Below are 12,971 nucleotides of genomic sequence, written 5' to 3' on the forward strand. Positions count from 1 at the left end.
TACTACACCAGAATCTAGGACAGATGCTGGTAGATAGAGAAGTTTTTTGGAGGTTCTCTTAGATATTTTAATTCACTGAACATCATCATGGGACCGTCATAGGAAAGAAGCAGAGATGTGGGTTTTCCAGTAAAATTTTGAATTGGAAAATTTTCCAATGCCCTAAATAGAGCGTGATCTGATTCAGCATGTTTTTTATGAAATATAAGTCAAATAAAATTTAAAAAGTACCCCATGTTAATTTTATATTTCAATAGCCTCACGTATTTGAACTGAAGCTGGAATTGTCTGACCCCAGTGCTCTTTCCTGCCCAGGGCAGGGGGTTGGACTCAATGACCTACTGAGGTCCCTTTCAACCCTAATATCTATGGATCTATGAAATATTTTATTAGGAAAAATATTAAATACAGAACATTTAATGTGGTTAAAATGTTATAGTTAAACAAATTCAAAGCTTTATGTGGAAAGAGATTATTTTTATTGGAATACTTGTAAAAATGTAAAGACAATACACAATAGCATGTTACCCTTACATTTTTTGTTTAAATTTAAGAAAAAAAAATGAAGGCACTGAAAACTGTTGACACACTCATGTTAGCACACCTAAAGTTCTTTTTTTTCCCCAGTGCTTACTTTTTCTGCAGAAAATCTTCCGCCCCACATCTCTGCCTTAAGCTACTTCAACAGAGTTTAGCCCTCTTCCACAGAGGTCATCGTGGCATCTCCAGTTTCACTGTCACTATCTGCAGAATCACTTACACTACTTATTAGTTCCATCTCAGAATCAGATTGAGGCAAATCTGATTCAAAACTACTTGAACCACGTTCTCTTTCACTAGAGGCAGAGATGTGGGGTGGAAGATTTTCTGTGGAAAAATTAAGCACTGGAAAATTTTACGGAAAATTTATTTTTGGAAAATTATCCATGGAAAATTTTCTGCCCCGTATCTCTGGAAAGAAGGGCTGGAAGGGACGACCTCACAAGGTCATCTGGTCCAGCCCCCTGTTCACGACAGAATCATCCCTGACTAAACCATCCCAGACAAGTGTGCATCTAACCTGCTCTTGCAAACTTCCATAGATGGAGATACCATGATTTCTCTAGTTAGCCTGTTTCAATCTTGACCATCCTCATAGACTAAAAGTTCCTTCTAAGCTCCAACCTAAATTTCCCCTGTTAAGGCCATTAATCTTACAGCCACAGAAAAATGAGGCAAGGTTGGATCACTGTCTAGTACTGATAGTGGAAGCTATGAGAACCCATTTCCATCGCCTATGTAATCACCCTTCAGATATTTGAAGGCTTATCAAATCCTCCCCTCAGTTTTGTCTGCTCTGGGCTAAATAGCCCTGGTTATAACATGAATCTCCAAAGAAACCTGCAAGGACCAGTTCAAATCCAAACACTGTGAACTAAACTGCAGAATTCAGTCAGGTCCTGAGGACCAATGGACCAGGAGTTCTCACAGCTTCCACTATCAGTACTAGATACTGACCCAACTTGCCTCATTTCATAGATTCATAGACATTAGGACTGAAAGGGACCTCAGAAGATCATTGAGTCCAGCCCCCTGTCCCAGGGGCAGGAAGTCAGTTGGGGTCATAGGATCACAGCAAGATATATATCCAAATGTCTCTTGAAGGTGTTCAAAGTAGGTGCTTGAACCACCTCTGATGGCAGGCTATTCCAAACCTTGGGGGCTTGAACAGTAAAGAAGTTCTTCCTTATGTCCAGCCTGAAATGATCAAGGAGGAGTTTGTGACCATTCAATCTTGTCCTCCCTTGGGGCACTCTGGTGAACAGATGTTCCCCCAGATCCTGGTGAACACCCCTAATAAACTTATTGGCAGTTACCAGATCACTCCTGAGCCTGCGCTTTTCCAGGCTGAAGAGTCCCATAGCTCTCTGGTTAGGGGAGTAACTAAGATTAGCATAATGGGAAACAAAGTGATTTCTCCTTTGGCCCTAGCTTACTTTAAGCACAGTAAGTTTTATAGATGGCCCCTTGGCCTACAGAACCACCTGCCTAGCTCAGGACTTGTATCTATCGGGCACATTTCTTTTTTTGTCTAAGAGAGAATCAATCATGACCTATTATACCAGATGCAGCTTTATTAACCCAGCATTTTTAGGGTTCTTCATTTAACCTGCAATTGTTTCCCATTTAATATCAGCTATTTACATGCTTTTGAGTCCCTGGGCATGTCTACACAAGACACTAACTATGCAGTAGCCTACTAACACTGCACAGTAGTGTGCCAGGGAAAAAACATGCTAATATGCTACTATTATTATTATTATTAGGCTACTGAGCAGTAATCATCACTAAAAACCTGTGTGCTGGCGCTCCTGTGCAGTAGTGTGAGTTACTGGACATTGATTTAGTACTTAGTTAATCAAGTACTAAACTTAATGCACAATGACTACAGCGCATTAATGAACATGTAGACACATCCCCTTTAAACTTTGTTTTAAAACCTCATCTGCATAATTTTGAAAACTGGTTTGTCAAACTATGCAGCGCATGTGATTAAGGTAACTGTACATTTAAAAAACAGAGAGACAAAATAAATGCAGTTATAACTTTTAGAATCAGGTTCTTCCTATGATAATTTCATTGCCTGAAACCTCTGCTGTGACCTTTCCATTACTACCATCCAATAAAAAGAGATCTCAACCAATTCCAGTATCAAATTACCCAGAGACTTTCTCTTCCAAGATAGTAATAATTATCCTGACTTTAATACCATTTTTTCAATGGACACAAAGATCATAACTACACATGTATTCATGCACACAAACACACTGTAACTATTGCGTAGGAGTTGCATGATGTGTACTGTATACTATACAACCATTTTATAAAAAACTCTCTTTCAGCTGGAGACAAAGATCATATACACAATGTGATTACAGCATGTCAACATGCATTACATTGCTTTAGATGAGTGGGGCCTTTCATTAGTTCCTTTGTTTTGCATCCTCAGTCCCAGTGATTGCTGGGTTTCAAGTAGTGTAAGTATAAACAAAAACAGGAGAAACAGAGGAAACAAAGTTACTTTTAATAGGACTTTTCCAAAGTTGGCCTTAGGGTTTCTCAGCAGTAGAAAACAAAAGTACAGCTATTTGTTTGCAAAAAAAGTTAAAAGAAAATAATTGCATTGTCATGCAGAGTAATTCACCTACCTCATTCTGTAGCTACTTTTCAACAATGTAAACTTTCATACGTCTGTCAAATCAATAAAATTATGGTACAGCATCTCTCTGGGGCTACATCTGTGCAAGAAGCAAACCACAACATTGCAGAAAATGCCCTTTCTTATTCCTCTTTCCCTTTTTTCTGCCCACTGGCACACACACAATTTTTGCTTTGTAGTGATAGGTGTCAGGTGTGCAACTAAACACTAAGGTTTTTGTTTCCTCACAGAGAGAAAGTTACCACAAGTACCTCCTTCTCTTGGATATCTGGAGTCCTACATTTCCAGGTAGGGCAAAACAAAAGCGAAAACTGCTGATAGAGGATGACTGCCCACTCTAGTAACATTCACTGCTCTTTCAGGCATTTTTAAAAAGTTGTACAATTTTTCTTAGCAACATAGGTCAACTTGTAGTATTTCCCTGCATCATGATATAACAATATAAACTTGCTAGTACCAAAGTAAGAAGAAGAGATCCTTGATTTTTTTTCCTAGGAACTTCAGAGAGACATAACATTTATTCTATTGAAAGATGCCTGGAAAACTTTGCTTACAGATTTCTATACATCACATTAAACTTAAATACAAAAGATACAGCTTTTCACCTTTTATATCCATTACATTGTTGGAGAAGGTTGTTGCTTTGAGTTGCCTGGTAACAGCAGATCTCAAAATAACTTTAACTAAGGGACAGGGCACAATCAGTGCATCCCCAGTTAACACACCTTAGCAAGTTTTTTTTTAGTCAGTCACAGGACAACTCAGCACAGAAAAATCCTTGTGCCTGACAGCTGTGCACTGAAACACACATTGGGCTCCTCTGTGTAAGTCAACTCCTAAACTGGAAAAAGAGTAGCTGCATTTGCATGGCAGTGCAGTCCGCTAAAGGTGAAAGTCAGGTAACATGCACTATAAATCAAATTCATTTCCATTTAAGGAAAAACAGGAGACCAAAAATGTCAGCTGCAAACAGATCCCAGCAGAGCAAGGAGACAAACCAAGGTGTAAGGCACCCAGCTACTACTGCAAAAGAGAGAATTATTTAAAAAAAAAAATCATATTCTGTGACATTACCAAAAAGAGCTAGCCGATTTCTAAGCTACAGAAAAGTAACATCCCAAGAGCCTTGATTAAGAAGAATAGAGCACGTCATCCCTCTTCAAGCTATTGTTTTAGCCTGTATGAAGCTTCAGGCAGGTATTGTTGCATATACATGCACACCAATGATAAATATGTGCATACATACACTCACTCACCAAGTATACTATAACTATACTGAGAAAAAGAGAGGGAACGTGCACGCACACAAGCTTTCTCAGTGGAAGGGTAAAATAAATAGAATGTGAAGGCGTAAAAAGGAGAAAGGGATAGGAAGGTGGTTAACTATCGTGAAAAAAAAATTGTTCACTATGTTGCGGGGGGTCATCACCTACAGGCCAAGAATCCCTCAGCTGCAGGATACCGTTTGCTATTTCTCTAATGACAAGACTACATATCCTCAGTACACAGTTTAACATGCATCCTTCATAGACCGCTTAATTAGCGTGCGTTGTTTGACAAGCTGTTCTGTGGCATGCAATTCTGTCCATCAAACTGACAATTTCAAATACTAATATTATAGGTTGAATGAAACTGTTACATAGTCCACAGGCTCACTGAGCACCAAGACATAAATGAATAAAAAGAAAGGGAGAGTCTGTCTCTCAGAAATCGAAGGAATGTTGTTTCTGCAGCAGCCCTGGCTTCTGAGAGAATGTGCACAGCTGCAGTGAGGTAGTGATAATGCACTGCAGATGATCATTATGGTGCATTGAGAGCGACAGTACAAGATATATTTCCAAGAGGAAGCTTTTAGTTAGATTTCAGAAGCTTGCTAACATGTCAGATATAATAAGCTAAATCGTCTGAAATGAATCACTATTATTTTATCTTTTATATTATTATATCTTGCTTCCCCCTCGCAATAGTTCCCAGTTTAACCCGTAAGACACAAACCTCATATAAGATGTACTTGCGCTTATTTTATACCTACTGACTGCGACAGGCAAACACTGAACCAGCTGTTCTAACATTTGTTTAGGTTGTGAACTCAATGTATTAAGAGATACCACCACATGTTGAGCATGTGAGCAAATTTTTAAAAAGTTGTCTAGGTCACACGCTAGTGAGAAATGAAAGAAGAAATTGAGAAAAGAAGAGCGCGTGCATGGGAGAGAGGGGCACTGACAAATGTAAACATTAGGAAATGCCATTTCTTGAAAAGCCTAGAGGGTAAAACCGGTTGGAAAATTTTCCACTGAAACAGTCGAACAGTATCCTGAGGGATTTGGGGAGTTTAAAATTCAATTTATGGTCCAAAGCAGAAAGGGAGATATCCAGCCCAGAATAGTTCAGTAATTGGGACCATTCATCCAGGATGTAGAAGATCCAGGCTCATGTCATTCAAGTCTGCCATATTCAAGCTGAGTGGCCTGGTCACTAAACTACTGGCTATTCTGGGTGGGGTGAATCCCTCTCTCTTCCCATTTCTCTGCCAACAGTTCGGAAAGATCTAGTTTTCATTATGAGTAAAACCAAATAGCAAACTCTCAAAAATGTTTACTACATTCTTGTTTTCCATCCAGACCTACTAAAGGGTCTAGCTGTTAACTACATATTATTATTCTTGACAAAAAATTGATTTACGCTACACAGCAATTGCTTCCCCATCATCTCCACTCTTTTTTGTGTGAATTTGAGAACAAACAGTCTACAGAAGTCAAGTCAGATGTTACAAATGATTTTAAAGATACCCAGCCAAACAAGTTCTGCAAACAAATTATATAGCAGAACAGGCTTCCAAAGCTGTGCGTAGCAGCCATATGCACAAATATCATAATTTTGTTAACATCTCTCCAGATACCTCTTTTCATCCCATGATAAGTACTTACATTCTTAAATAACCATCTGGCTGGCAAGGAACTGTCTGTCTAGGGAACAGGAGCCATTTGGCTTTTTCAAGGTTACTCAGTGATGTCATCTCTTAGAGAGGCAGAAATGAGACATCAATCAATCCATTTCCTGATCAGCATCCAAGACAGATTTTCAAGCAACTAACAGTGAAGAAACAATGCCTCATATGGCCTCAGGCAAAATGGAAGAAGTATTAGAAGGGCAGAAAACCTGATGCATAAGCACTCTGGTTGTCCTGCCACTGCTCCCACCTTCTGTCCCACAAATTAACTGATTTTGACATGCTGGCTAATTAGACTGGATAAATAAATCCAATCTGCTGACCATCATGTGAGGACAAAGCAGAACACTCAACTGACTGGTCAGGCCATTTTAGAGCCACAGAGGACAGGTACTATGATCCAGAAGTAGGAAAAGGCAACTGAAACTGCCCTTTATGTTCAGCTACTCCCCACTAATTAATTCTGCACAATCTGCCCCTCCTTAAATCTGCCTCTTTCTAAGGAAAGGCCATCACACCGCTTCACATTCACACAGCTTATAGATACCGGGCCAAGCAGACTCACGTATTGATATGAGTGGGATAGACAAAGGACAGAACTCAGTCCATTAAGATGAAGTAAATGGGGGGGGGTACACCCAGATATTCCCTTAGCTATAATAAATCATTTACACATATCATTTGCGCACACGCACACACACTTGAGTTGGGCATATATTTATATATTATAATTTGTACTATATTCATTTACTCAACAAACAAGCCAGTATTAAAAAAAGAAAAACCCATAGCAAATATGCAGGTATAGCTGAATTCTTTGTAAACTCTCCTTCGCACCAAAACAAAATGCTGAAGTACCTTTTGCAGCATGGTGGTCATTTGAAATGTCAATTCTTCATGTCCCTGTTCAGTTACTTACCTAGAAAAAAGAAGAAGTAGTAAGAATTTTCCAATATATTTAAATACATTTCTTGTAGTCATTACACTTAACATACATGCAGACCTGATTTGTTTTTGATCCGCTACAATTTTGGTGAAATTTGCTCATTTCTCATTAACTGAAGCAGTCATTTAGCAGTAAATTCTGAGGTAACACTAAACAAAATTATCCCTGTCAACTGACATCTTAAATAAAACATTGTTAATGCCTATCTGAATTTGGTTTTCACATTCCATGTGTGAAATGGGATATACTTATACTTGGGATAAGTGACATAACTGTAGTCATAATATGTGCTCTAGTTCCATGATTGATTGGCAAGAATTCCTCAATATGTTCTTCAAACACAGACGGTATTCTCTGCAACTTGCTAACAGCTATTATATATAAACCTATTAGAGAGGCATTGCGTTGCAGTAGATAGGGTTGCACAGATTTCTTAGGGTGATACCTTTTCCTGGACCAACTATGTAGTTGAGATAAAGACCCCCTCAACAACTGCAGGTAAAGCTCCAACGGGAACTAATGTGTGATGTATATGTGCTTCTTGGCATGCCACACATGCCTGGCAGGAGGCATGACTGTGGGATCACGCATTAGATGCACCTTATGTCCCTGCAGTGGGAGCCAGTGAAGTGATCCATTCCCCCAGGAGGGTTACACCCCACCCCCCACGTGGAGGGGATCATAGCTCTGCCCTGTGGCTGCCAAGTGGGTCCCAGCCCTGGGAAGGCACACCGCCAGGACCCAGCATCTGCAGCTGCTGAGGCTAAAAGTCCCCAGCAGCTGTGGGACTCAGTCCCAGCTGGGCAAGGTGCACCTCTATGGCTGGGAGCCCACAGCTGATAAGGCTTCCAGCCACAGGAGACACCCTGCTACATGTTCAAATTAAAACTTGTATAAAGTTAGTACACATTTTTGAGATCTAACTTCATGGCTGGTTGGAGCTTTTTATTGTATGATAAGTACTTTGCATGAATAGCTGCTCTTTTACTACACAATTAACCAATTAATCGTGCGATACCTGTAACGTCTAGAGGGAGGCAAAGTCAGACAAACTTCTGAATACAAGGCATTCTTCCTCAAGACCTGAGGAAGAAGTTTTGCCATTGACTTCAATAAGGTCAATACAAATATATTCCCAACTGTACCTTTCGGGTAACCACAAACAAATTACTTCACTTCTCTGTTTCCTCATGTGTAAAATAGGGATACTTGACGTTCTCTGTCAAATTCTTTGAGATTGGTGGATAAAATATTGCTATTGTAGCAAGAAACCCTTTTGTCTGCCCCCCCCCCAAAAATGTGAAGCTCCTCCATATGGCAAAAGCCCCTCTTCTAGTATTTACCCCCTTTTGGGGATTCTTTCTTTTTTCTACCTTTTCTTCCTTCCTCTCTCTTTTTCTTTTATCATATAATTATTATTTTTATATAAGGTGTATTTGTAGTGAAAATAGAGCTTGTAGATGCTTTTACAAATATACTTTAAATTTAAAATTAAGTTGTACCATGTAACACTGTTAGCAAGAGCAGGAATCTCTGTATGGAGCTGGTCCCTAAATGAATCATAGTTGATTGTGTAACACAGTAGCTAGTCTGGATAAGTATGTTAATGAGCAGCAGTTAACACCTACAAAATCAGAGCTCAAGAAGAAGAAAAATCAATAAAGAGCCAGGAACTCCCAGAAACTTCATTGTTAAAGGTACAGAAGCCCCGATCTGAACTAATCAATGCTGGAAACAGACCCTTGGAGCTGAAATACCCCCTGATCAACCACTTCCAGAGCGCTATTCATCATGGCAGTGAATCAATCAAAATTCATCAACGGACTCCTGAGACTGCACGTACGTGTGAACGTGACCCCTGGGGCTGACAGCTGCTATCCAGCAGCTACCAAGGGGAACGTTCCTTGAGGTCAACGACCCCGAATTGTGTAAGCCTGAGAATTGGGGAGTCACCAAAGTCTGCCAGAGAGGGATAAAAGGCAGCGAAGAATGACCCCCAATGGTGCCCTCTTTGACCTGACCAGCACCCTACCTGTCCAGCCAGAAGGACCAGCCCCTTCTGCAGCAACATTGTACTGAAAGAAGCCTCAACTGGCCATCAGTGGCAGACTCCAGTGCTTGGGGACAGGTATCTTGACACCAGTGCTTAGTGTTCAGAGCTAGCTACTGTGAGCGTGTATGTGTGCGTGAATGTGTGTGTGTTTGAGGGGGATCAGCACGAAGGTTTATGGTCTGACTTTTGCATCCATCCAATAAACTAGAATTTTATGATGATCCTGTGAGTTGGTGCTTTATAGCCAACACTATGAAGTGCTAAGTCTTTTTTGTGGGCTAGGATCTGCATCTGAAAGAGAGGGTTTGATGGCAAATAAAGAGAAAAGATTTTTTTGACCACTGGTGGCAATGATGTTCTTTAACAGGAAGCTTACAAAAAGATGATTATTCATCTCTACTCTCTTCACTGCATAACTTCTTCCCTTTTACTTCTTGGCACACCAAAAAAATCTACAACAGCTACTCCATTCCTTCCTGTCTGAAAGCAATTTCAGTTTACAGGCATGACCGCATTCTAGGTTTCTCACTTCAGAATAAAATTTCATATTCGTTACCATACTATTGACAACACTTCGGTACAGCCAACATTATATAGATAAAACTAGTTGCGGTGAATCTCAGATGCGTGGATTGTAAATTACACATCATTTCTGTTTAGATCAAACGTCAGCAACCTACAGCCCACAGGACACATCCAGCCCACAGAGCCCTGGCTTCAGTGGTATGCAGCAGCAGGGGCCTCTGTACACAATGCCACAGTCAGCTGCATGGGGCTCCAATGGAAGGGGAGTTCTGCATTTGGGCAGCACAGGTTCCAGTTGTGGGGAGGCAGAAGAATGAGGGCTTGCCATGCCTCCAACCTGAGATGGGTCACTCTGGTCCCTCCAGAGGACATTACTGACCCCTAGTAGATCCAATAAATTTCCTAGCCTGTTATCCCCTGCCCCCCACCCACATCCACAGATGTCTGCATTAGCAACTCAATGTCAAAGAGCCTACCTGCAACAACACATAAATGCAGCAATGCTGAATCTTGTTTGGGAGATAGGATGGGTGGAGCAGCAGAACATGCTTGAAGGTAGCACGGTCTGGTTTCACTGTTAACATGCCCTAAACCCATCAATGACTAACAAGCGGTAAACAAATGCAGAAAGCTGCCTACTGCACCACTGGAGGGAGTACTAGTCCCAACCACCACCAAGGGGAAACACAAGCCAGATACAGGACTAGTACCATGGAACACAGTTGTGTGTCCAAGAAACAACTATTTCAGCAGTGTCCACCCTGTGGCTTTGCTTACAAAACCTCTAAAACCAATAGTTGTACGTCCCCAGACAGCAGAGCCTCAATAGGAAAGGTTTACCACCCCAGCTTACAATACCTCCTCCAAACAAGCCAACCACAATGACAGAACTAGGATAACAGCGTTTCAGGATAAAAGGAAATCATGACAGCCACCATATTTAGACCTCAGTTTGCCTTACTCATTTCCTTTCTGTTCACTTCCTTTACCCATCACTCCCTACTTATTTCTAGCCAACTCTTTCAGACTCTCCTCCATTTCTTTTCTTTATACAGCTTCATCCCTTTCTGTACCATCTTGATTGCCTCACTCTTACTTTCCCAGCCCAAATAATTAAAAAAAAACCCTCAATATACACAAAATAAAAGTAATCTGACATGGCATTACCATAATGCGCGTGCGTGCACACACACACACTTAAAATAGACAATCTCATTATACAATTCTGGTCTCACTCCCCAACTCTTTTATGGACCTAATTTATTACATTCTTGCCTGTTCTTAGATTGATTATACAATCCAGCCTGAGTTTACAAATACATTCTGTGAAAGCCTAAATGATTTTAGGCATCATATGAACAGTAATGGCACATTGCATGCAGCAACGCAAATCCCACACGGAGAACACTATGTGCTGAATTGCCCATACCATTCTGGGTATTCCTTGAGGCTACCAGTACCCAGTAATCTTAGCTGGTAAGATCAGTACAACAAGCCAAGAATGATAAGAAACAACCTCCTAAACAACTTGTATGTTTGAGGGTGAGCATGTCAATTTCTTTGCCAATGGAAGTTCCCACAAGAATTATTTTCCCCCTAACTTTACCTTTTCTAACTTTCTGCAAAGTTCATGGCAGAGTTTGGAGCTCACACAACATGGAATAAAACACACAATCAAATATTGTGTGATGCATAGTTTACAAACTGAACAAAAATACAGCCTTCACCCTACTAATTTTATTTTAGGCAAGGTTTCAAGTTGCTGCCCAGATCACACATTTATTGCCCAAGTTCTATTGCTTCCATCTCCTGCTGAGCTGCATGGTTCTTCTGCCTTTGAATAAGCAGAGCTTTCCTGAAAGAACTTGCATTATCCCCTTTAGAAAATAGAAGCTTTAGTACTCTCTCCTTGTGGACATGTTTAGTCCTTTCCAAGAAAGCTGTAACTGCCAGCCACAGTTCACCGACTTCTCCAGTACATGGGCCTGTTTCAAATTTTATAAGGTTAGTTTTGCCTTAATTAGGCAATGTGCTTAGCTGGATTTAAAAAGTACTTATAAGCACTCTATCTTCAAAATGACAGTTCAATGTTCCCTTGGCATATGACAGAACATATCTATTGGTGATGAAATGCACCATAAAATGGTGTTTTTCCCTGCTCCTTTGTCAAGAAAGAGGGCATTCCTCAAAGTTAACAGAAAGTCAACATTAAACAGCTTGTTCTCTACCACATAGGATATCTGCCAGATACCCTGAGTGTTGGATCTTCCACGGCTTCTTCCCCTTCCCATCCAGCTATTCACTGCAGGGATGATGAAAATAATGCCAGGACCTACCAGCTTCTCTTTGGTTTTCCTCTCCATTCTTTGCAGTGCCTTATTGGAAGTTTGAAATAGAGACAGTTTCAAATGATCTCCAATACAAAAGCCCTAAATCTTCCAGCAATATACAATTCAGATTTCTCTCTTTGGAAAACAGTTGAGTTTTGCAATATCAGGGTCTCAGAGCCAACATATTGATAGCTCAGGTCAGAGACTACCCCTCCAGTTTGGGCCAATAACAATTCAATAAGTGAACTACCCTCCACTATTCTATCTACCTGGGGATGTTATAAGGTTGACTGCTGAAATTGCTCCCTGTGTTTTAGTTTCATTTGGCTGTAGGACTCAGGGCAGTTAACACAGGCTCTTGTGCATCTGGGCTAGGGACAGAAGTTACACATAAACCAGTTTAAGTGATCAGAAACTGGTTTAAACCTGTAACAGAACAGAAGCTCAGTGCATATAAAGCAGTTTCAAAACAGCTGAAACTGATTTAAGATAGCCCTGGTTGGACGTAGTATCAGACTTAACTGATTTCGGTCAAACTGATTTATGGAACTTCTGTCTCAGACCTCTTCCTGGTTTAAGTTAAAACAGAGTCTCTCAGCATTTTTCAGCCGTAGGCTGGGCTGGGCTGTCTGCTCCAGAGAGCAAGGCTGGCCTCTCCCCTCTGCTCCCTAGATGGAGCAGTGAGAGCTGGCTGGCAAGTGGGTGGGTGGGGGCAAATCCAGCTGGGAATGCAACCCAGTCTGTGGGAGGAGGGGTGTGGGGGAAAACTGCCCCCTGGAAGCACAAAGAGGAACTGATGAGCAACCCTGCAGAGTCCTGCTGCTGTAAGTCTGGGCTGCAAATCCTTGAGATCTCCAGCCAGCAGGAAGAGGAAGTGAACACACAGCTAGCCATTCTCTAGCACCCACTGGCTTCTGGCCTGAGCCACTGCAGGCATGTGCCTGCATTTCCTGAATCAAAGGTAA

General features: G+C 41.0%; 1 protein-coding gene across 1 annotated transcript in view; it reads right to left on the bottom strand.

Moving 5' to 3' along the window:
• The window catches only part of ANK2 (ankyrin 2), a 550,591-nt gene extending 543,524 nt beyond the window's left edge, over positions 1–7,067 (bottom strand). Inside the window, exon 1 of the mRNA XM_019534075.1 lies at positions 7,011–7,067. Within this exon, the coding sequence (XP_019389620.1) occupies positions 7,011–7,031 (21 nt within the window). The 5' untranslated portion in view covers positions 7,032–7,067. The remainder of the gene's footprint in view (positions 1–7,010) is intronic.
• Between the last annotated feature and the right edge of the window lie 5,904 nt (positions 7,068–12,971).

Source organism: Crocodylus porosus, unplaced genomic scaffold (assembly GCF_001723895.1).
Source record: "Crocodylus porosus isolate Cpor-Errol unplaced genomic scaffold, CroPor_comp1, whole genome shotgun sequence".
NCBI lineage: Eukaryota > Metazoa > Chordata > Crocodylia > Crocodylidae > Crocodylus > Crocodylus porosus.